Source organism: Vidua macroura, chromosome 2, assembly GCF_024509145.1.
Source record: "Vidua macroura isolate BioBank_ID:100142 chromosome 2, ASM2450914v1, whole genome shotgun sequence".
Taxonomy (NCBI): Eukaryota; Metazoa; Chordata; class Aves; order Passeriformes; family Viduidae; genus Vidua; species Vidua macroura.
The window spans coordinates 23,762,076-23,788,460 of NC_071572.1; the positions used below are offsets into that span (position 1 = coordinate 23,762,076).

The 26,385-nt window shown below is 39.0% G+C and overlaps 1 protein-coding gene across 1 annotated transcript in view; it reads left to right on the forward strand.

Moving 5' to 3' along the window:
- Positions 1 to 26,385, forward strand: part of MYO16 (myosin XVI) — a 354,523-nt gene that overhangs the window by 102,343 nt on the left and 225,795 nt on the right. Inside the window, exons 3-4 of the mRNA XM_053971244.1 lie at positions 18,330 to 18,400; positions 22,028 to 22,171. Coding sequence (XP_053827219.1) covers positions 18,330 to 18,400; positions 22,028 to 22,171 — 215 coding nt within the window. The remainder of the gene's footprint in view (positions 1 to 18,329; positions 18,401 to 22,027; positions 22,172 to 26,385) is intronic.

Below are 26,385 nucleotides of genomic sequence, written 5' to 3' on the forward strand. Positions count from 1 at the left end.
TGGGAATCGTGTCTGTAACTCTGAATGACACTAATGCAGCTGACTGTCCAACATGCTGCTGGTGATTACTCTGTCCTCTGTACAGGAAAATGAAGCATCAATCAACCATCTCAATCCACCCATTGATGAAGAAGCTTTTTCAAAGGCCCAGGAGGTAGAAACCTTTCAAACCAGGGCAAGGCTTCGATCCTATAGATTCAGCATGGTTGTTAACTTTCTTTGGCTCCATGTGTGCTGAATTCAGCAACACAGGGCATCTTTTTGTTATGACACAGGGAAACATATTGCCTTTAGTTATTGGGTAACAGATGTTTAGTAATTAAAGCAGCCCATTTCAAAAGCAATCATAAAATCACAGGGAGATGAAATTTGAATCCATCTGAATTCCTACAGGATTCCATATGTGCTTTTTGTCCATGTGTTTACATTTTTAGTAATTTGGTGAAGCTGAGAACTGAATATTAAATGTTTTGCTGTTGATAAAAATATGTATGATTGCTAGTATACAACACTTATTTAATTGGAAAAAGTAAGACTCGCCGTAAAAGGTATGACATGTCAAAAAGGGAAGAATAGACTTAAGGGTGTAGATTTAATCTATCATTTTGTTCTCCATGTGGACTGTCTAACCACAGGAGTGCTTCTGCTCCACGACTACTTTTCTCTTAGCTGTGAAATTTTCCTGGTTTGTTTCAGCTGCAGTTTTGTCTCTCCATATGTCCAGAATTACCTTGATTTGAACAGCTATCCTCTGCCTGTACCAAGTGGGGAAATAAAGAAAAAGCATCCCTCTATTTTGGGTCCCCCTCAGTAGAGAGATTCAAACCAAGTGTAATTTAGCTGTCTTTTGATCAAACAGAGTTATTATGTTCTCCTTCTTTCCATAAAAACTGAGCTTGGAGCTGTGAGCCACCCATTTTTGCATGCCCACCGGTTTTGCCTGTGGGTTGCTTTGAAAGCCATTTTTTGTGTGTCCCGCTGACTCTTCTGTGCCCTTCTGTCCACACACCTCAAGGATCTCAAGCAGTGTCCAGCCTGACGTGTCTTTCTCCTGGGGAAGGACCTGAGAGGCAAATTGGATCTGGCTGGTCTTGCTTACATTACTGTAAACTGTAGAAAGTTGAATGAATAGTAAACTGTTGTATAAAAATCTCAATGCTATCATTATGGCTGCTACTAACTGTTTTGAAAACAGGAGTATATCCTGGGCTATTTGCAGTCCTGTTTCACATGCTTAAGCTTTGAAAAAATAAAAACTGAGATATGTATTTGAACTTCGTGATTCTCTTTTGGTGGTTTAGGGTGTCTGTAAGTTCCACCCTAAAGTATTTGTTGAAAAGCGTGCCTTTTTCTTACTGATATAGAGACTTTCTATAAACTCAACTTTTGGATTTTTATTTGAATCACAGATTTCTGAAATGTAGGTACTTAGTTGCTTGTTTTCTATGCAGGTAAGTCCATTCTTGAACTTTAACACTACATATCGAAAAAAAACCCATTCGATTAACTAGAAATCATAAATGTTGCTTGAATCACAAATGTAAAACATAGTGTTTATGAGAGAACCTTTGTAACAACACACATTTTCCCTATATTTTTTTTTAAATTTACTTCTGAACACATTTTAAAAATTCTCAAATATTTATTTTGGTGGACTATGATATGAAGACTTTCTGCAGTTGGAAAAATCAGTATGTACACTATTCATTACTTCTAATCAGACTTATTCAAAAGGCTTTTGCAAATTAAAATGTCAAGAAAATCTATTTTGAAGACCATTACTCCTAAACAAGAATCCAGCTTTTTAAGAGTGTAATCTGAACAGATAGACACGTATCTATGTGTTCCTTTTTTATTACATTTTAAACCTATTAAGTTTATTCATAGTTCCATGCTCATGGTTTTTTCCCCCATAAGACCTTCCTTTACACTTAATAATAAAAAGTTTTTCACTTGAGCATGTGTTGTGGTTTAACCCAACACATGGCCAGCAGCCAAGCTCCATGCAGCTGCTCACTCATTCCCTCACCAGCAGGATCAGGGAGAGAATCAGAAGAGTAGAAGAGAACTTGTGAGCTGAGATAGAGACAATTTAATAGGGAAAGCAAATGCCACACACACAAGCAGTGAAAAACAAGGAATGAATTAATTGCTTCCCATGGGCAGGCAGGTGTTCAGCCACCTCCAGGAGAGCAGGGCCTCATCACATGCAATGGTGACTTGTGAAGACAAATTCCAATGCTCTAAATGTACACCCTTTCTCCTTCTTCCCTCCTTTTTACATACTGAGCACGATGTCCTATGATCTGGAACATCCCTTTGGTCAGTTGGGGTCACCTGTCCTGGCTGTGTCTCCTCCCAACCTCCCATGAACCAAAAACTCCCTCTCCAGTGTTGTTGTACAAGGAGCATAACAGGCCTTGGCTCTGTGCAAGCTCTGCTCAGTGATAGCAAAAACATCTTTATGTTACTGGCCCTGTGTTCAGCACAAATCCAAAATATGGCCCCCTACCAGCCACTGTGAAGAAAATTATCTCTGCCCTGGCTGAAACCAGCACAGCATGCTCTGGCATTCAAGTATGAAGTATGAAGAAACACAAGGACTAATCACTCAGAAATTCGCTGTCATGCCAATAAAGGTTCGTTAAGCCATTAGCAACCTACAAATTGGCACCTGGCAGTTCTTCCTATTCGTTTGAAAGGACATCCACAGTGGGATGCAAGACTCTAAATTGGCAGCAATCAGAAGCCTATTCTCTCTGTGAAAGATGGTATCCACTGAGTAGCAGGTACTGCTGACATTCTCTGGTTATTGTTCTAAGTCACTGATTAAAAAAAATATTGCTGCAATGGCCAAAGATCCCAGTCTATTCTTATGAAATAAAAAGAGAACAAGAACAGAATTATTTTCTATGCAATTTGCTTTTGATTTAATCTCCAGTGTAATTATTGTGCTTCATATTGATTTCCAATAATATTTCAGTACAAAGGGGAAACTTTTCAGTATCTATCTTTCAATATTACTTACTTTAAAATGCTTTCATTTCAATCATAAATTACATTATGATAAAAATTAAGATGGAGAACTACAGAAATCAGTAGAGAAAAACCTTTTCTGTTGTTTTGTTTTTCTTTTTTTACGAGCAAACCTTTGTAGCAATAATACAGTTCTTTACAAAAATGAACTTAAATAAGTCAATTTTTTAAATTCAACTTTAGCATTTTTCTACCAGGGCATATTCAAATTGCTACACTGGAGCATAAAACAAAATAAAATAGAATACTTAAGCATAAGACTGGGAAAAGACCTTATTCTGATATCTTGCAACATGCAGACTTTATTTTATGACTATCAAATTAGTTGCCAGTTTGAGAAGAACATTCCTGCAAAATTTCTAAGTGGAGTTTATTTGGAGGTTTTGTGGAGTGGCATAACTAAGTGGAATATCTTTCTCTATAACCATCAAAGGCATAATTAATATAACCAGGGCCACTAAATTCAGCAAATAATTTTCTTTTAATTGCTAAAATTTTTAGGGCTTTTCTGTTATTCTTCTCTTTTTTAACAAGAGCGTGTACCAAATTGTGCACCTGTGATTGGGCAGCCCTGGCTGTGAGTATAGACTGGGGAGTGAGAGGCTGCAGAGCATTGCTGTGGAAAGGGACCTGGGGGTCCTGGTCAGTGGCAAGTTGAACAAGAATCAGCAGAGCCCTGCCAGCCAGGGGGGCCAACCCTGTCCTGGGGGGCATCAGGGGCAGCATGGCCAGCCAGGCAAGGGAGGGGATTGTCCTGCTCTGCTCTGAGCTGGAGCGGCCTCACCTCGAGTGCTGGGGGCAGTTTTGGGTGCCACAATAAAAAAGGATATTGAACTGTTAGAGAGTGTCCAAAGGAAGGCACAAAGATGGTGAAGGGCACTGAGGGGAAGCCATATGGGCTGAGGTCACTTGGTCTGTTCAGCCTGGAGAAGAGAAGGCTGAAGACAGACCTTATTGCAGTTACAGCTTCCTCATGAGGGGAAGAGAAGGGGCAGACATTGATCTCTTCTCTGCGGTGATCAGTGACAGGACCCAAAGAACTGGCCTGATGTTGTGTCAGAGGAGGTTCAGGTTGGATATTGGGAAAAGATTTTCCACTCAGAGAGTGTTTGGGCACTGAAATAGGCTCCCTGGGGCAGTGGTCACAGCACCAGCCTGTCAGAATTCAAGAAGCTTTTAAACAATGCTCTCAAGTAGATGGTGTGACTCTTGGGATGTCCTGTGCAGGACCAGGAGTTGGACTCGATGATCCTTATGGGTCCTTTCCAACTCAGCATATTCTATGATGCTTTCATTCTGTCTGAATCATAGTATCTTTCCCAGTAAAATCACAAATATATCTGAGAATGAAATAGATTTATTTATATAGTGACTAGTGGTTTTTCTTCCTCAGTACAGATTCAAAACACAAACTACATATACTGCTTATTATTTCAGTCATCTTTCCGTTCTCTGAGGCATAAGTTGGTGAATTCTTTCTTCTCAATGCACTGAGGTATCATCCTAACTCAGTATGCAAGGCTTTTTAGCTGTTAAAACCTTTTTCAGTTCAAATTGACAGTGAACAAACTCTATAGCTGTGATAGAAATTAGTAGAAAGCTTATATGGCATAATGTATAGAAAACTGATTCTTCTTGATTATCATTAATTGCAGCCTTTACACTAGTAGGCTGCAAAAGCAGAAGAATTGAAGGTTTCAAGAATATAGACAATAAATCTAAGGGAATGGCTAATTTAGGTTGTGTTTCTGTGTGAATTACATCAAAGAATGGAGGCAGTTAAGATGAAATTCACAATATTTCTAAATGTCTTCCTTTGAGCAAGCATATGCATGTGCAAAAGGTCCAAGGTAGAATTCAGTCAGCCTGGAAACACATACTGTTTTCTTATTATGTTTCTTTCTGATGACTCTCTATTACAATGCAGTATAAACATGACCTTGAAGCAGCAGTGATTTTACAGGACAATGAGATGGTTAGAGGAGGTAATTTCTCACACCATGCACTTTTTAGGGTTTTGATTACATTTGGGCTTAAAAGACAAATATGACAGCTGTAGCAGAAAATCCTTAAGTTAGGGTCAGTCCTCCAGATTTTAGCAATCACAACTACTGACATAAAATGGTAGGTTTTTTTCAGACTTCCACATTTACCCATTAACAGTACAGAAAATATGACTTGAAGTGTTCTTAAAGCTGGAAGTATCTGTGTGAAATTTGAACTGCTGCTTTGTTTCTTAGTCTACTAAAAGGACATCCTATAAGAGAGTACCAACTATCAATTTAATAATGGCCACCTGAACTTCACTGGCTTCTCAGATCCTGTACAGGGTGAATGTTAGATCTCTTTTGCTTTCAAGCCTCTCCCTAAAAATCCGGTGGATCACATATTTAGAATTATACAAGTTGCACAGAAAAGGACAGATGTAAAGTCCAAATATATGCAGTTCTACTGGTGCTTCTGGATTAGTTCTTATATCTTTCTGAACTTAGGCACTTCTAAAGTGGAGTTCTCTCTGGGTTCTCCTTGATTTACCAGATTTATGTACCATGATATGAATATGGATTCATTGGTATGACTCAGAATTGAGAGCCCCTCTTCTGTTAGGTGATGTTGGTTTCTCCTTCCCCTTGCTGACATCAAGATTAAATTCACAGAGTTAAAAGACCAGTCTGGCTAGAATGACCTCAGAAGGTCCAATAGTCCAATATCATGCTGACTTTGTAGAGGAATGAGACAACTCAGGTATTGAACAAAGGCAGCTCTTATTATTGTAGTGCAAGAGCAGACTAAGCAAAGCAGAGAAATCCCTGTGGAGAGCAACTAATAAATCTGCTTCAAAGCCAAATTAAGCCGTCAGCTTTTATGTCAGACTTTTGCCTTCCACAAACTATAAAAAAGAGGCAATTATACCAGGTACTCTGTGAGTGTAATTTTCTCCTCTCTATGCTGGCCTATAACTCCAGTTCACACTGTGGCAACCCATACCTGTAAAAAATGAAGTAAAACATAAATAAAGCAAAATTTGCTTTGTGTTGGTTGCTCCAGCTTTGGAATAATAACTTTGCTATTCTAGTGGCTGACTGGTATCAGAGAAGAGGAGGCAGAGGTCTGTCATGCATCACATCCTATGTTCCCCAGATCCTCAAATGCTTCACTGGTAAACCCATGTAGGTTCACCTTACATAAGATTGGTATGTAGATTTAGCTGTCTGTAAGCTTGGTAATATTGAATGCAGAATGGTTTGTGCTTCAAGTTTGTCTCTTTGGTTGCACACTTCTTTCAGATGAACTGTTATAAATCTGTAATTTCAATCCCCTGTGTCCCAGTGTGGTTTTTTCATTTCATACTGAACTTTGAAATCAAGTGAAGTCTACATTACTGCAATCTTCAGCTGACCAAGTCTGACAGCCTTTTCTCAAAGCAGATATATGGAGATGTTTTCCTTTGCTTATTCTGAGGTGATTTAAGAAAGTGTCAGCCACAGTTTTCAAGTTTGATAGCTCTTTCCTTCCGTGCTGGCTTTATACACATGATCTGTTGTTCTTGGGGTGATAATGTATTCATTGCTTATTTTTCAACTTCTTTTTGTTGGCATATTGGTAGTGGTGGTTGTTGCTGTTACTGGTGTGGGAAAATGAAGGTGTTAGCCAGAATGCACTGGAGTTGGAAGCCTCCAGAAACAGCTGTAGGATGTGAGTGAGTGGAAGCAGGATGATTTCCAGGAGGCTGCGCTTGTGCAGTCAGAGCAGCCCTGACTGGAAGAGATTATGTCTCCTGTCTGGACTTATCTGTGGGCAATTTGCTCTCCTAGCTGGACCTCCACCCATCAGTTACCAGGGAGACTAATAATGATTCCAGAATGTATTAAAACAAATTTAGATAAAACATGACCCTTAGTCCCTTAATGTTGTTAGAACACTTAACAGTTGTCTTTTGGTTGCACCTTTGTTGTAGTCACTACTGACAGAAGACTTCTAGACTGCACAAAGAATACACAGCAGGCAAGTGTGAAAGTTATCATTTGGACCCCTTTGTCAGAAATGAACGAGGACTAAAAACATTGTTGTGTTATATTTTGAAATGTGACAAGTTTGCCCTTTGCCAAGTGTGAAAGAATTCCTTGCAGATTGTGAGTTTGGGAGACAAAACCTAAGAGAGGTTCTAACTATAACTGTCAGACCCTTCATATCATGGAAAGAGGTGAAAAATTAGAAAAAAACTGAAGAAGACTTAGACATCAGTGGGTATATCAGCTTGAAATACCTTTAGAGAAAATATAATTAATTTCAAGAATGCAGCAATTCAGATTAATCAAATTCTGGAAAACAAGTAAAGAGAAATGAAAACATCTTTGAGCTAGGTGCACAGTTATTTTATTTGAAGACTTGTGGCACAAGTCTTTCATGTAACCAATATGTGAAAATGTTCATATTTGTTATATGTAGTGCACAGGTTAATAGAAGGACTTGGTAACCATCATGTTGCAACCAATGCAGTAAGTGCTGAATAGAATTGTAAGGTAATACTTATGAGTTTACCCAAACTGAAGCATTTGTTCAGCATGCATGCTTTTTATGTTCATATTTATATGGGAGACTCATGACAGGACCTTATATGCTGCTTTCTGCGACAGTGCGTTGTTTCTCCCGGCTCCGGGCAGCTCCGGCACCTTTCGGCACCGCTTCCCTCCAGAGCTCAGGCTCGCTGCTTCTCTCCCGCGTGCCGCTGCGGCAGCACGCCAGTCGGGGCTTGCTGGGTTCTGTCGCCCGTGCGAGGGTCCGAGGCACAGAGGGAAGGAATTGTCCAAATCACCCACGAGGAAGGCAGGAAGGTTTTATGGGTCACGGAGAGCTGCGGCGGGGGGGCCACGACCTGTGCTTCCAGCACCCGTGTGGGGGAAATGGTGCCAGGACCGGGGAGACGCGGGGTTTTATCAGGGACAGGGTGAGAGGAGCAGGAGCGCCCCCGGCCAATGGGGCAGGTGCCGTGGCAGTGACATCGACTACAGTGACCAACGGGAACGCGGCAGGGGTGGACATGGGGCTCCGGGGCGAACGGGGTTGCGGGATCGGGGTGACAGACACTGAACTCCTGGGACTAGATGGGGGAGTGGTCACAGGAGTGACGGAGGACACTCCAATGGCAGGCAGCCTGGGGCTAACCACCGCGGGGGGGGAAACACGGGGGGTGCATGGGGGTACACAGGACTCGGCTAGAAAACATAAATTAGAACCCCTAATCTAAACCCAAACCCAAGATACAACAGCTTTCCTGCAGTGATCATGGCTGAACAGTGCAGATAATCTCTCCAGACCTCTTGTACCAGTTTCTCAGTCACCAATTCTTAGCAGAGTAGGAGAGGCTTCACACTGCCTTGCCAGAAGCTGTTTTCTGGATGTGGTGATTCCATCTCTGAGTTGACAAAGAATGCAAATCCTATTCCATCACCTGGATAGGAGGTGTCATTCTGTCCATACGTGCAAGGAGAAGTAAGTCTTTGCAAACATCATGAATTGTGTTAGGAAAAGAAAAAGAAATTGAGAGGTGAGTGTGTGCACTGTGAAGTAGAAAAGAGCCATTAAGAAGTTTAATATGTTATTGTCACTTGGTTTTGGCAAACCATAAAAGATTGTGACTGAATGCTGATATTATTGAAAAATGTATGACATGAACACACCAAAATCCAAATGTTCTCTGTCTATCTTAAAACTCTGTAAAAGCGAAGAGGGGAATGATTTCATTTGTGCGTGGGGTTTCTCCATTGCTCTTCACATCTCTTGACCACCCCTGAGATGTCTGACAGAGGATGCTGGTGTCAGTAGTTTGAAGTGTGTTGATCGTTCAGGGTTTACCATACAGCAGGGTATGTCTCAACTAGAAAGTGTTTCACAGCACACCAGTTTTAATGTGCTGTAAAATGACATATATAGATAAACAGGATTTTAGTCAGGAAAATTTAATTATGTGGACATTCAAAGTGCCCAGGTAAAGCAGCCGAGACTTGACTCTGCTCCCATGAAACCTATGGAAGTGTGGCAGGGATTTTAAATCCTTCTAGAAGTGATAGTTTGTTCAAAATTAATTAAATACTGGTAAATGCTGCAAGGGCACCATGAGGGCCAGCTGCTCCCAGCTGCTGTGTGGGCCACTGGGAGCATGGGGGCCACCCTAGGGCAGCTGGACAGGGTCTGGGAGCTGAGGCCTGTCCCACTGCCCTTGCTGGATGTTATGTCAATGTTATATTTTTCTAATTCAGAAAATTTCATTCATGATTTTATGATGCTGTTCCTACCACCATTTTTACTGCAGGCTCTTTTTATCAGATTTAGAAATTCTGTGGCTGCAGAGTAAGTCAGTTCAGCAAAGTGATCCAAAAGAAAGTGCATCACCCCCTAGAATCAACAGCTAAATTCTGTGTCACATCTCTAAACCAATTCACTTTCCTGGTACACAGCTGCTGAGGCTGATGAAGAGAAAGAAAGGAAATATTCAGATGTCTTGGAAACACTGATTTTAATAGGTCCCTAAGGATACTTCTAATATCAAATGACATTTAAAAAGTGTGTTTCTAGCACAGTTTAAGCTAAAATTGAGGCTGCCATCGGTTGCTCTCCTTTCTGTCTCGCTCTTCTGTCCCATCCTTTTGTCTTCCCATCTTTATGCTCATTTTGGAATGAGGCAGGGAGATGAACCATCTGGAAACTGCCTTTCACAAGGTTGGTCTTCAGCTGGTTTAACTTAGCATCCCAGCTCATGGCAGCATGACAAGTGGTGCTGCTATGCAAAGATGAGGGCAGGAGCATGTCAATTAATGCATGAGCAAGAGGGAAGCAGCTCTGGTTTTGACAATGCAAACTGTCACAGATCACACGCTGTGAAAGGTGGTGCCTGAGCCACAGATGTCAAGTCGTGAGAGATCCCTGGAGCTACACATTTTCTTCATAGTTTTGGTCACTCATATGCCACACACACAACTATTTTGGATAAATGCATGGATCAGTAGTGCCCCTAGTTTGTTCTGTACTGCCTGGTTTAAGTTTGCTTTCTTGTGCATTGCACACCCAGGGAATTCCAGGAGACACACGGGATCTAACAGCCAGTGGTCCAACAGCTGGTAATTAGTACCATTTAGCAGCTGCTGAGCAGGATAGAAGTCTGTTATCCTTGAAGATCTCTAACACAAATCATAATGAGTTGCTTGCAAGGCTTCTAAGCCAGCTGGCATAAACTTGCTCTGCATGTTGTGGGAGTTAAAGAGGGACTGACTTTTGCTTCATAAGGAATATATAAGTCAGTAGTAATCTGATTTATGCCAATTAAGTAGCGTTGGCATAGGATCAACATAAATGTTGGTGAAACAGAGGGGGTGTACAGTCTGTTCAGATGAAAATTTGTCTTGTATGCAAATTTTGTAACTGTTACAACTAAGAAAAAGCATGGGTATGACAACGGTTTTCAAATTAAGGTACTGACCACAGAATGAGTTATTTTGCTGATGTGTGTTTTAGTGTTTATCATTTAATGACTATATAAGACATGGAAATTTGCAAATTCTGAAATAAATTTAACTTATTTAGTAAAATGCTGTAAGATCTGAGTTTTTTACTCAATTTTACAAACATTTGAATGTACAATCAGGTGTTTCTGTAGCTGAAAAGTTGGCCTAAAAATTATAATGGTAATTTAAAGAGCTTTCAAACATACCTCTAAGGTGAACGTAGTGGGTTGTGGGTTCTTGACTGTAGCCTGATGATAAAGTTCTTACTGGTTTTAGTCACCTTTGTCAGGAACTCCAGGAAAATCCATACATGAGAGACAGATAAAATACGTGTAAAAAATGAAATACATTATCTAAATGCTAAAATATTTAATTACTTTTTTTTTCATAACATTGAAATAAATAAATCTCATTAACTAGCTGGAAGTGAAAATTGTAAGAAAAGCTATGTTTTTACTCTATGATCAGCTGCTTTTCTCTAAGGTTCATTTTAGAGTGTTCAACTTCCAGTAAACATTACAAAGCTTTGTTTTATTGTAATTTTATCTCACTAACAGACATTCTTAACAGGATTTAGTGAGGTCTGTGCTACCAGTTTTTGTTGACATAGTTATTTAGCCCTCAGAAGAAGCTATGCTGGCAAAACCCTGGCTGTGCTATTAGCTGTGATGATAGACCCAGTACTTTTAGCTAAACATGTGTTATTTTGTAAGGTGGAGTTGAATGGTTTTAGCAACACCTCTGTTACATACACATGTTAGAGGTGCAGTGAGATAAAATCACAGCTTTATTAGCAATTAAGACCTAATCACAATAGTTCTCTGCCTCTGGCCTGGCCAAAGCTCTAAATGGAAGCCAAACCGTGGGTCACCACAACTGATTTTTGATCCTGGGTGTGCCCCTTGTAGCAGTGTCTTTGGGCCATAGAACTGAATGGCTACTTCCAGTCCTCTCAAAATTACTGATTGACAGCACTGTTCTGCCTTCCACATCACAGCTTAACTCAAGCGTGTTACATCTGATTGCTGCCCATTGTCACTTTTATGTAAGGAGATAGGTTAATTTGTTACTGCTTGGGCATTGGAAGAGACACACACCAGGATTTTTTAAGCCACTGGGTTTGTGGACTTAATATTTTAAGTTGAGACACGGACTGCATTATACTTAATGTACACAGAAATGAACAAGGAGGGATTTGCCTGAAGGAAAAGTTTTAAATGTAGCAGTTCTTGAATAAGTGTTGTCCCTAACTCATAAATTATTCTGGCTGTGTCTACAATGATAGAAATATCTGTCCCATGAGAGAACTGTGATTCTCCTCATGGATCTCACTGAAGTTCGACTTAGTGAGCATGTGGCTCAGAGACATAACCATTATTTTCCATATAGTTTTCCAGTTCAAGATACCTCAGGTAAGAGGAGGGCTGTGCCCTCCACCTCCAGCATAATAGTGCATGGCAGGAAGCTGTCAGGGCTGGAGAGTGCCTGGGCATGGACATACCACAGTTGATGGCACAAGGCCTGGTAGGAAAGTGGCACAAGACTAGGCAGAAAGAAAGGGCCTTGTCACATGCTTGTCATGTGCTGTTTGAAGGTCGCTCCCACACCAGTGATCAAGCCCTTCAGCTGTTTCCAAGGCTGTGATCTGATTTCTCCACAAAGAGAGTATGGGAAAGAACTACCATGTGTTTTGATCTTCCAGCATTAAAGCTGGGAGAGATGCTGAATGGGGCAGTAGGACTACCTGGGTCAGTCTGTTTCATTGGTGGCTTGGTTTGTTTCTTTTAAAGGTAATATTATGTCCAATGGAGCACAGAAATCAGCCTGACATTTCACATCAAGCTTTTAATTTCAGAAGCAAATCAATGACCCATTTGCTTTGGGGTTAAGGTATCAGGATTCTTGGCTACCTGAAAAAAATTATAAACCATGGGAACTCTGACAGGGGAGGATGGAAATGTCAGCCCTTATCACTGCTCTGTTCTAGAAGTAGGCACTATCGCTTGGATATGCAAGGCTAATACTCTCAAATTCAACCAGTATGGAAAGAGTAATTTCCCTCTCTTCATTTCTGAAGTCTGTGAATGGCACACTTATCTGTCCAAATGTGCATATTTTGTTTATGGTTTGCTGCCTTTAATCTTTTGCAGCAAAGATGGGAATTTATTTCCAAGAGTTCTCCTGAAAATGAGGAGATCTGAACAAGTCAGACAGATGTTGCCAATGAACTCTGGAAATATTTTATGTAAAAAGCAGTAGGATTACGAATCAATTGTTTGCAAAGCTCATTAAGGGCATGACTGCTCTGAATAAGCACTGAGCTTGCTCTGAAGGAAAGCCCGAGAGATTGCACTAGTGCTAGTGATAGCAAATGTCTTTGTTAGGTAAACACCTAAAAAAGACACCTTAAAAGAATGATTAAATTACCAACACTGGTACTTGGGTTTTAAAATTTAATTTTTAACTACTCATAGCAAAGGCATGAGATAAATATTTTTTCTAAGACTATATTAACCAAACATTTATGACATCTTGCATTATTTCATTTGGTGTTATGATTAAGAAATTACCAGAGACTAGCATTCATCTGTTTTCACATGCAGCTGAATTGTGTAGCAGGTTTCTCATACACAGCTTTGGTACAAGCTGAAAAGTATGGAGTGACTGCTGAGGAATGAGAAAAGAGAACTAAAGATGTATGAATGTGTAGAGAATTCTAAGTGATTAATCTGTACAGAGTTTAAGATACCAGCGGTGGACCAAATATCTGACTGTGGAGGAAATAATAGGAAAAACATGACTCTTAACTGGTGGAAGTGGAAGGAGTGGAAGGATGCTATTACACACCTTTCTGTATCACTTCTCTTGTGATTCAATTTCATGGTCAGTTTATGCCCAAACTTCTCTCAGCTATTGGTGGAAAGTGGTGGCTACACCATTCTCCCTATTCATACCCATTACCCAGTGCCACATTCTTTGATCCTTGGTCTAGATGGGATATTAATCTTGGCTGTGTGCCAAGTGACAAAAACGGGCAGCCTGGGGTAGGAGGAGAATGTGATAATCCACTCCAGAATCAGCAGAATTTTAGCTCTGCTTTTGCAGCAGTAAGTCATGTTTATGGACATCATGAACAAGTAAAGCCTTCCAGCTGGAGTTACTCCTGCTAAACTAAAGACAACAAAAATAGATGTTAACAGGAATAAAGTTTACACTTGCTGGCTGCTGTTCCCCAGAGGAACAGTTAATAGGAGCATACACTGGTACTCTATATATAGCACAGTAGATGGCCAAATGTTAGATTTTACATATGTTAGGTGCCTTTATTTTGTTCTGTTCTGTTGCTGCCAAAACTGAGTTTGCTGTGAATGCAACATTGGCCAGTGCCTAAGTGTTGCCATCCATAGCAGATCCCTGGTGAGTTACTGATAGCCCTGGGCCCTCTGAATTCATCTTTCAGGCTCTGCTGTGACTTCAGATCAGTATTCCTTTTGTCTGCAGTGTACATGAGGTCACAGATAGCTCTCTATGTCTGCATAGCTGGATTATAACCACAGTGCAGTGTAAGTGCTAGTTGCTGCCAAGTATATCAAAATCTTCATGCATTATGCACCACAGTTACACAAAGCTAAACAAAACTGTGTTAGGTAATTGTCACCTTGTCATCAGCCAGTTGCTATAACAACTAAAACAAAGCTCAAAGCAAGCCAAGATAAGCCCAGGAAAAGTAAAGCCTTACAGCTCTAGTTCCACAGGCAAAGTGAGTACAAGACCTGTGCCTGGTAACAGGCATGGCAATAATGACTGTACTGCATCATAAGGCTATATTATAAGTCATAACCTAGTCAATAAAATCAATGGGAAGTGAAAAGGTATTCAGCTCTCTGGAATAATTTTGTTAAAATTACAACATCAATGATACGTAAAAAGCTCCATTGATTATCACCTTTCTTTTCTGATGAGAATTCAGTGCATCCAATGCTTTCTAAAACACCTTTATTAGATATGAAATTAGGTATGAAATTCTGTTCTAAGTTGTCAGTAATTTTGTATGTCAATTCTAAAAGATATCAAAGAATGGATGGACCTGTTTATACCCACACAGGAAGGGTTTCAGAGTTTGCTGAAAGTCTTTTACTCTGGGGTTGTTTGCTTGTTTGTTTGTTTTCAGGTAAATGTCAACTTCCTACTTTTAAGTCAGTTTTTAGTCTCATCTTTCCTGTAAACTTTCCTTACATGAATGATTGCAAGTAAAACAAGTTTTAAAAGAAAGTCTTGTGAAAGCTTCATTAAAATTGCATTAAGACATATTTTGCATTTCTTGAATAGAGTTTTGTATTACTTTCTGTCCTCATTAGGGCATTAAATCCCAAACTAGTATCTAGTATACTAGTATCCCAGTAGCTAGTATATTTACTATCTAATTACTTCTAGGTAGTAGTACTATCAAAAGGAAAATATGAACAACAGAAGTCTTAAGTAAATTATCTAAGTGAGTGGTCTAGTGGGAAGAGAGATTTGTTTCTGTGATCTTTTCTTGATTTTCTTTTTTTTATTGTGTTTTGCAAAGGGGATAAATTCAAGGAAAGAATTTTTTTTCTTACTTATTTTTAAATACAGAGGCATGTAGCACATAATACTGATTCAGGACATAGACTTTTGCTCAGTTGTAAGGAGAGTTTGCATATCTTGCCCTCCTAGTCTGTGTGAAGTCTGATCAAGCTGTGTGAAATAATGAGAAAAAAGGCACCAGACCCAAAAAAAGGAAAAAGCTACTGATCTTTTATCCACATTCCCAAATGTTTTTGTATGTGATTCAGTAATTTGTTTATGGTCACAATTATTTAATATTCTACTTGAAGATTGGAGTTAGCATATTAATTCTTTATGCTGTAATCTTAGTCTACATTTCTGCTGGTAGAAAAAAAACAAGGAAAACCAATTAAATCTAATGGATTTCAAACTCAGATCCAGAAATGGTCTGTTGTTCTTTTGGTTTCAACTGCAAGGAGTTGAAAAATGGATCCGGAAAGGCATTACTTCATTTTTCATAGCTTCTCTATGAGAATCAAGTCTTTGGGGGAGGAAGATATCAAAAAAAATTTCCCATTACTGTTTTAGTCTCCAGATGAAATTCTTGTGGAATACTGTTAGAAATGCATTTTCTCAACCCACTGACCTTCCCATGTGTCCTGCTTCTGCCAAAAGAGAGAAGTCTTCATCCTCTGTCTTTGCATAGAAGGACCTATTCTAAAGCCTATTTTGGTGATCCCAAGGCTCAAAATAACTGAGTTCATCTCAGTGACCCAAAAAGAAATTCCACAATTGATTTTTGCAGGTGTTATTTAGCCAGAAGTAGAGGTGTGTAAGTCCCTTAGTGAATGGGAGAAGGGAACAGACTCCTTTGGTTAACACCTTAGCTGTCTTATCCCATCTTGCAGAAACACAGACTGAGGATGCTGTTTCATATCAGTCCTAGTGTAAAACTTCTGACACCAAACCACAGTGTGCTTGCTCTGCCACCACATGATGTGTGATTTTTTTTTCCCCCCCGGAAAACAGGGCATGGAGGAAAGGGAACACTTTGGAGTGTTAATTTCTTCAGGTGAAATCCTGATGGGATTGGTAGAATGAAATTCTTTTCAGAGCCTTAAGAAATATTCTGTGATATGGAAATAATATTTTCTGCCCTACTAAAGAAATGGCATAACATAGGAACATTGGAAATATTAACTCTCAAGGAGGATGCAGTTGCATACCTGTTTAAGGAAACTCTTTATTCGCTTTAAACCTGAGGTAGAGAGAGCATCTCCATAAGTGGTCAGAAATTCAGGTATTAAAATAAAAGAAAGAACTTAGTTCTGAACCTCAATTTTAATGGTCTCTCTCTGGATGAGAAAAAGTGTATGCTTCAGTATGAGATTTGTGGATCTGAGAGAGCAGAAAGGAATGTTTTTTATTGTTCATCTGCTTCTCCTGACTTTATGAAATTTTGTAAATAATTCTGTACCTTCCCTCTCTAGTGCTGTGCTGTTCATCTTGCTTAGTAGGTGCTGTGCAGGTTTTTTTTATTATATGTTACCTAATGCTCCCACTCTACTTTTAGTGGATGTGCTGGGGATGACAGGGACTTCTAATAATGGCTAACTTTCAAAGTGGCATTTGCCAGAACATATAAGTCTTTCACAATTATGTAAATAAAATGAGGCGAGACCTTTGGTGAAGAGAAATAGGTACCATGGAATTATTCATAAAGTAAAAATCTATACAGTACTTTTGATTTACCTTTGATTTTCAAATTTTAAAAAAGAGCAAAAGATTAAATATATTTGTATAACTATTGTAAATATTTGTCCATTACATCAGTGTCTTTGCTATATGATGTATTTAAAAATGATAATACCAAGTATTTCACTCTAATTTTACAGGCTTGAAACTATTTAATCAAATACTCTTTCCTAGGAGAAATTTTTCTAGGGCACCTGATCAAAAATAATTCAGAAAACATTCAGAAAACATTGCTTCTCTAAATTGACAGTATTTGAAAAGAAAACTGACCTCTTTCAAATAGGTTAAGTGTCTGACTGCTGTAAGAAACTTAAATGTACAGTGAAAATGGAGTTGCAATATATCCTTGGGAGAAAGAAAACAGATACAGAAAATGTATAGATAGGAATGAGGTGTTGGTCATGAGACTGTTGACAGATTCACAGGAGACCTTAGGACAAATCTCTGGCCCTGCTATAGGACAGACATCTCAGTGGAACCCATTTCACAACTTAAAATTTCTTTGCAGTTGTTTGCACAAGTCCATCCAGGATCTTAACTGAGAATTTAACTCAAGATTTCCAGATGATGAAGACAGAACTGCCTGTGCTCCTACTCAGGAAATATTATTGGCAGCTATTCTCATGGAGAGAGGCCTTTCAAAAGGGTTTTTCATGCCAGTTTAATGAAGATAGGGTTGTAATGCCGTTGTGGAGTCCCCAGGTACTGCCAGGCATTGCTGCTGTGCAGTTCTGTTCAAGGAATGAGCACTGTTTCTGTGAGTTAGTCAGGGCTTTGATTCAGACTGAAAAGGTTATAAAGGCAATAAAGACCATGGGGGAAAAGTGCTGAAATTTTCACACTTGAGTGAGCACCAGTGTGAAGGGTTGTAGTTTTGCTTGCACTTATAAGCCTGTTTTCATTTCAGAGGGGTTTGATACATGTAACTGGGAGTAGAGTGTAGCTCCAAATATAGTTTTAATGATTGTGCTGCATCAGTGATCTGACAATGCACTGGAAAGGTAAAATCGAGTGCAGATCATTTAGCTTTGGTATGATGATTAATTTCAAGCGATATCAGTTATGAACACTAGTTTCAAGTATTTACTGAAAAAGCCAATATATCGCATGGGAACTTTGAAAAGTAAAATAACACCAGTTAACTGTGATTTTGCTCCCAAATGGACTAATCAGGTGATTGTGACCTTGACATGGCTCTTTCCTCCAGCCTTCCCCTCTCATATGTATAAAACTGTCATGCTCGTCTGTACACTTGAAAAGTCCTTGATGCTGTTGATATTTACTGTTCATTATCAAAGGTCTTTTGCTTTACAGGCTTAGCTATTAAAACAGGTGAGATGGCAAATGCTGACATGACAGTTTTGCAGTTACATAAGAGAGAATGTATTATTAAATCTCCTGATTAAGATGATTAAGAATCAGCCTATTAACAGTTCAGAATTAGATGTATTGCTGTTATATTAGTTATATTAACTCGTGTTCCTCTTTTCTTTGATATTTCAGTGCTACGGCTGTTGAAGGATGGTGCTGACCCTCATATGCTTCTCTCCTCAGGAGGCTCCTTGCTCCATCTGGTAAGAGTGATTGAAGATTATTGTTAGTGGCTGTGGATAAACAAAGTGGGAAAGTGAGTAGCAGATTTGGCATGTTAACAAAAAAAGAAAGGTTTGGCAATTTTTTTAATCTGCACCGAGCTCTGCCATGGCTGTGTTTGCATCCAGCCATTTATTTTAAATAAATGGTCATTTTCAAATTGCTTACAAAAGAATGGATCATGTCATAGGAGCGGTAGCTAACAAAGGAGAATGAAGTGTTTTATTTATAAATTATCTGTGCAGCAAGGAAGGACTCCTTGATTTCAAATACAAAATTATATGGTTCAAAGATTCACAGGTCCTACATGAAAAAGACCCCATGATTTAGCATTTTTCCTTTTGTTTTTGTGATACTTTCCTGCACCAGTTTCCTACATGTGGATATTTAACACATTATCTGCATTTAGTTTTTCATTATTTGCATAGCAATTCAGATTAAGTAACAAGAAGATAAAAGAAAAACAATTTGTATATAATAATGAAAGTAAAAGCAAGAGGTAAGGACATGACAGGCAGACAGAAAGAAAATACCACAGGAGTAGAATTTTGGCATTGCTGAAGCCAGTAGCAAAACTCACAAATAATTCCTACATCTTATGATCCTGGTCTGTGATGCTTCAGTTGCAGACATGATGTCTATGAAACTCTTTTAAGACATTTGGATCCAACTTTGTTGCAAACTGTGGCTCAAACAAATGCAACTGAGCAAAGTAACAAAAAGTCTGCTGGCAGAGTGCTTTATTTTAGAACAGCCATTCTAAAATTACGTTTCTCAGAGTATGTATACAAACTACAGTAATTTATTGATGAGAAAGAACCCCTGTAATATTAGTGGACTTCAGCACAACTGTGACCGTGCTCTTGCAAGATACGATGTTTCTGTTATGTAATTAATTCTAGTTTTCCATCCTCCATGGCCATCCTATTTAACCAAGGACTTTAGAAAATAGAGGCCAAGGTAAGGGGAAAGTGCAAGACTTATTTGGAAGAGGGAAAATTTTATTTCTCTTTTCCCTTCTCCAACTATTTGTCTGCTGTAAGGATGCTCAACCACTCTTTAAAAAGGCAGTCCAAATGAAATGTTATTTTTGGGATTCCCAAAACAAAGGCATCCTGAATCTTACCCTGTGCCAAAAGGCCTGGGAGACAATCGTTACCTTCAGTGTGGATGATTTGACATAAGTGTCAGACATTTTAAAATAAAAGAAAGAAAAATTAATCTTCAGGGATTTTAAGTTCCTTTATCTAGTTTAGCTGATGCAATTTTCAACTGCAGATAAAATCTGCAGTTGAACTGTGCCATTTTAGGTTTCTTGATCTGCATCACGCCCCAATTCACTGTCACAGTCAGTATCTGTCAACTGGTGCCTGCTGCTTCACAGGCACACATATGCTTTCAAAGGAAGGAAAGCTTTCTGCAGTAAGAAATTTGCAGTAGAGAGCCATGTGTAACCTACTGCCTTAGTTTAGTCAGAGTTACTTGTAAGTACTCATAATTCATTTACAGGAAAATGCTCATACTACTGGAGATAGAGGCAAACCTGAACTCAATGAAATTTGGATTTGACCCTGATTTGGGAGCAATACAGACAGGAGAGGAGAATCATGATACAGGGAAACAAGATAAGCCAAATAATTGAAACTAGTAATTTAACATGCACCTGTGTTTATTCTTAAAGCCCACTCAGATCCATTCTAAGTGTTAGTTTTACAACTGTGAAGCTACTTGGTCCAAAGGGGAGCTTAGTGTTTATTCTTTCCACTTCTAGGCTGATTTTTTTGTGTCAGAATGGATGGAAAACATATGTATCCTGATATTCTTCTTTAAGTCTGATTTATTATATAATTCCATTTTCCTTTTTTCATATCTGTTAACTTCCAAAATGTGATATAATTCTTTAAAAAGCAAAACAAATGTGACACTTGATAAAGATTCTGGTTTTGTCTCTGTAGAGAGTATCCCAATATGGTTGAATCTAGGCAAGCTATGGAAACTTCAAAAATATTCACTGAACTCTCTTTAGGTCCCATGACAGGAGAAGTACAATAAAAAGTGAGTAGGTGTCTGAGTCTGAGCTGCCCATGCAGTATGAAGCACATGGTGTCATGTCAATTCACACAGGCAACCACCCACCCCCACCCTCATAACAAAGTATACATGTCACAGTTTTATTCTGGAACCTTAATTGAACTTGTCCAGTTGTTCACAAAATCTATTAAAGAAGAATCACTAAGCAGCAACAAATCTAAGCTGCAACTAGTCACAAAAGGCTCTATGTCTATTATTAATACACAAAATGGCTCAGTGATACCTGTCATCTCTAGACCTATTTGGTTTTGGTTTGTTTTTTGTTTTTTTTTTTTTTTTTTGCTTAACAGTGTCTTTGAAATATGGTTGATGTTAGATTATGCTGATCTGTAATATAAAATGTCTTGCCTCTGATTTGTTAAATTTCAGCACAGAACAGCTAATTTAAGTTGTATTGATACAAAGAATGATACCAATGCAATAAAACAAAACTGTTTCTAGAGCTGCTGGATAAGTTACACGAGCTAAAATAAATACATCAGAATTTATTTTCTCTTTTATAATTTAATGGTCAGTGTATTTGGAAATGATTAAGGAGGGATTGCTTTTTTGTCCTGATAGAATTTAATATTAATCTTTTGGGTTATCTATATGATTTAGTGGTACATGCAGCTGCTGCATTCTGCTGAAGATCTCAGATATATCTTGACTTCACAGTCGAATCCAGTTACACGTTTCCTTCTTCCACACTTCCTTTTGTATCCTGGCTTCCATGCCAGATTAAAATTAGTCACCCCATAACCTCTCCCCCATGGGGAAAGAGATAGGTTCCTTCTCTAAAGAGTTACTGAGATTGTGTGTGAGGCCAGAGTCAGGATCTTAACTTTAATTCTCCTGGTTGTCTTTTAAGGTATTACCTATAACCTTATGCATAAAAAGTCACAGATGTGACAGAGGAGTAAGGTCAACACAATGTCCAGGCCATTTTCTTCTTCCCTTCTAAAACTGTGACCATGACCAAGGTATAGAAACATACACACACACACGCATATACACACACATGTGCCTACCTCCACCCCACAATAACACCCTCAGTGTGCAGAGTATTTATCTGGCAGAGAGATTCGAACAGGAATCAGTATAGTTAGTGGATTGGAAATAGAAGTGGGGTATGAAAAGGACTGTATTATTGCCCTGAGCTGCATAAAACGCAGAAATTCACGTATGCATGGACATATGCTTGTGTGGGTGCGCATATACTTAGATACCACTATTCATGTTGGGATCATCATGCACTGGTGTGTGTGCACTGATTTGGAATGGTAGTATTGAGGAAAAAAAGCCTCATCCTTATTGTAGATTCAGCAGATTTCAAAAGGAAATAGGGGATTCTGTGAATCATGCACATGGAACTGGAAATCTCCGCACAATTATTTCTATAGATTCCTCAGCTGTTGCTCCCTACAAACACAGCAGCTTAACTACAATGCGTCATCTGCCCAATTTAAATTGTATGTAATAAATTTAGTTGTACACTGAGGAAAACACCATCCCTAATCTGCTCTTTTTCCTTCCAGTGTGCTCGCTACGATAATGCATTTGCTGCAGAAATTCTAATTGACAGAGGAGTAAATGTAAATCATCAAGATGAGGATTTTTGGACATCAATGCATGTAGCCTGTGCCTGTGATAATCCTGATATTGTCCTGCTACTGCTACTAGTAAGTAAAGCAAGCCAATGCATTGTGTGCTTGAAAAGGAGACAGAATGGAGCACCCTAAGGTCTGAAAGTGCTGTATGAATGCAACATATTTCTACTAATCATATCAGAGAAAGCATGTACAGTGTTTCATTTTTCTTGACATTGTTTTTGTGTTCAGGATTTTTATAAGGCATTTTTAGGACTTCAATGAAAATAAATTGCAAACATCAATGTCAAGTGTCTCCTATTTCTCCCCTGTGGTCCAGAGCTTATATCTCTGATAAGCATTCAGTCCCAAATGGGATATTCAGATAATTTCTTTTCTTTTCTCCTTGTCACTTTCGGTTAGAGGTTGAGTTCTCAGACAATCTTATAAAAAGCTTCCTCTGAAAAGCAAGTATTGGCTCACTTATGCTCAGTGTTCATAAAAAAGTATTTGTGAACATGGTCAAAATGAGACAAATTTAATATTTATATTAACAACTTTGACTTTTTAATGCTGAGTTTGCTCAATATAATAATCAATATGGCATTCAGCCTTTTTAGAGAGCAGTAGTGTGCCCAGGTGGCCAAGAAAGCCAATGGCATCCTGGCCTGTATCATCAGTAGTGGCCAGCAGGACCAGGGCAGTGATTGTCCTCCTGTATTCAGCACTGGTGAGGCCACACCTCAAATCCTGTGCTCCGTTTTGGGCCCCTCACTACAAGAAAGACACTGAGGGGCTGGAGCGTGTCCAGAGAAGAGCAGTGAAGCTGGGGAAGGATCTGGAGCAGAAGTCCTATGAGGAGCAGCTGCAGGAGATGGTGTTATTTATGATGGAGAAGAAAAGGCCCAGAGAAAACCTGAAAGAAGGTTGTAGCAATGTGGGGGCTGGCCTCTCCCACCAGGTAGCAAGCCACAGGACAAGAAGAAATGGCCTCAAGTCGCACCAGGGGAAGTTTAGATTGCATATTCAGAAAAACATTCTGAAAGACCAGTCAGCATTGGAATAGGCTGCCCATAGAAGTGGCAGAGTCAACGTCCCTAGAAGTATTTAAAAGATGTGTAGATGTGACAGATATGGACATGGTTTAGTGATGAACTCGATGATCTTAAATGTCCTTTCTACCCTAAATGATTCTCTGTTTTGTGCTTCCATGCCTAGGACCACAAACTTTAGTTTATGCAATGGTACTGATGCAGCTCATTCTCTCAGTTCATGTGATATTGTTCTTTAAAACAGTAGTGCAGAAACAGTTCACAGTCTGACTTAAAGTTTTTTAGTCTTTTTATATAATTTTAAAATTTTTATGTTTTAAATAGGTCATTGCAAGGTCAGAGTTTCTTGTCATGCTTATAATTGTATTTCAATGTTACAGGTAAAGGGAAGGGAGATATATTTTTAGACTGTATCCTTGATAATACATTTAATGAAATATCTTTGGGACATTTAGTCCATTCCCTCAGCTCAGACAAGAGCTAGGCACACCAGTTTGCCCAGGACCAAGTCTTCAAGGACGGAAAGTCTACAAACTCACTGGACAACCTGAGTTGTCCAGGTCGGACAACTGGGCAACCTGTATAGTAAAAAAAAAAAAAATAAAGAAAAAAAAACAAACAAACCCACAAAACAACAACAACAACAACAAAAAAAAAAACCCAGAGAACTAAAAACCCCAAAAAAATATCAGAGATACGTCTGTTTTTAAACATTGTAATTACTCTTGGCAAATAAAGGATAAAATTTCCAGGTTGTGTTTTATCTCTTGTATACCTCAATCTGTCCAGTGTAGATACCTCTGAAGCCTATGTATCCTTTGTATTCTGCATGTGCTCCTAGACTGATAAACAAATTAGAACAGAGCAGTTTGTTTATAAAAAAACTCTTGTACTGTGGGAAACTCTTGTAATGGGGGGAATTTTCAGAAATTCTAAATACAATGCTGTTGTCATTAGTAGGAGCAGTTTAGCTTATAGAGGGCTTTTGTAAAATTTTCCTTGACCATTTCTGCAAGAAGCTCAATCTAATTAAGCTTCAAGTGTTGCTATACAGGGTTATGTCCAAAATAATTTTCCTGCGTCCATCATCTGAATGATTTTTGGTCTCTATTTGTTACAAGCTGCCTTCATCTGAAGGTTGTAAGTATTTTCTGATAACTTGGTTGCCTAATATATTCAAATTTCAATAAGCAGGGGTACACACAAGTGGATTTTTGCAGATAAAGTTTGAATTGTTCATCTTATTTGTGATAACTTCTGGAAAATCTGCTCACATTCAGGTAGCCAGCACTTTTAAAGGCAGAGTTTCCTTGACTAGATAAATAATATCTTTATACTCTCCCTTCTAGAGTCAAAATAAAGAATTTGAAATTTTGAGATTTAAAGATTTTTAAGGAGATGGCAGAGGAAGGGAAATATTCTTAGGTAAACAGTAGGTTTTGAACCATCACATTAATGTTCTCTTTGATAACATTTGACAATGTGAAGATGAAAATTGAGGTTGGAGAGACTTATTTTTCACAATTCTGAATTGCCTTTGCGTGAGCAATTCATATTAGAAATTACTTTGCCTTGAGGTTAGTGTTTCATGGACCATGTCTAATGTGTAGCATGAACCTCGATAATGCCAATATGAGCTACAGTCAGCTTCTATTATGCCACAGTTTTTCATTGGAAGAAAAAATAATGCTTCTTGTAACCTCAGAAATTACTTCTAAATAAACATTTCTTCTGGACTGAATTTATAGTCCAGGCAATACCATATTTTCTGTTCTAAAGATATGACCTAAAAGGTAACAGCATGATCCTTTAATTGTTCAATTCTGATTTCTGGAAAACTGTCACAGAATCCAGTGGAGATTTCCTCATTAAGGACTTAAAACATTTATTGAGAGGGAAATAGGAAAAAAAAAAAAAAATTAAAATTGTATATTTAGATCCCAGAAGGATATCAATGAAGATTTGCTTAAACACTCCCAGTTTCTGACTTCACCCCACTTTTGGTAGGGTCTTCATTTTTCTCTGGCTGAGACAAGATATTGTCTTGTCATTTACCATCTAAACAGGTAACTCACAATTTCTTTCCTCTGGTAGATAGCTATGACAAAATCAAAGCTCATTCACTGCAAATTAGGAGGGGCCATAGCTGTTTGCAATGTGGTAATCTGTTGTGTCCTGTTGGAAGGCTATTGGAATTGTAAATGCTTTTTTTGGAATGGATGCAGAATGAAATGCTTGAAGCTATTTCTTTCCATCATTTCCAACACTTTACCTTAGGTGGTATAGCTTTCCAGGGACATATTTATGTCTTCTCAGTTTTTTAGCTGTCAGCAAGGGGAGGGGGGCACTGGAATGATCAGCCAGGAGAGACATCCTGTGTCTGCTGAGCAGGCAGTCAGTGAGGAGCCCAGCCCCAGGTGGGCTCTGGCACGTGAGGAGATGCAGAGATCAGAGGTGGTCCATGGGGGTCTGCCTGCCGTACATGCCGATGAGGTGGGAAAGGTCACGTTCATCAGTCACTGCTCGACCACATCAGCCTTGTGTGTTCTCCCCATGGCATAGGGAATTGCTCTTCATGGATTTTGTATGCAGGAGGCTCCTGTAGCAGGTTGAAGAGAATGCTGAAGTGTCTTTCATTTAAGAACCGAGATGTGTAGGCTTATATACATTTGTGCCCACATTAAATCTCTTAAGAATGTGAACAGCAACCAGATTTATTGGAAGGATCTGCTCTGTCTTGCCTCACACTGCCTTTTGAAGGCTCAGGACTGGATGCGCTGCCAGCAGTTCTGTCTGGTTGGGGTGTGGTCTTTTTCATCATTCCGGAGTGCATTGCAACATTGTATTTTTTATTAATTCCCTTCACTTGTTCTATATTGCATTGAAACACTAGCCAAGATTTGTACCTTCGTATCCAATGTTCTTTGTCCCATGCTACCAGAGTTGCAGAAAGTCCAAGAACCAGCATTTAGGTGCTGCTCCTGCTCTGTTAGCTGTAGCAAGTGGCCTTTAAATGGCTACAGCTTTAAACTTGTACCCATCACTTACAGTCTAATTGTTCCTCCACAAGAGACACAAATTTTTAGCTTCAAATAATTTTAATTGCTACATAAGAGTGGGTAACCTTTACTTTGCTCGTGCACTGTTCAAACTCTCTTCTTGTCATGATAGCTCAGCCCCACACAGTTTCTCATTCACTCCCCCCAGGTCAGGATCACAAGGGTAAAAGTGAGAAAACTTTTGGGTTGAGATAAA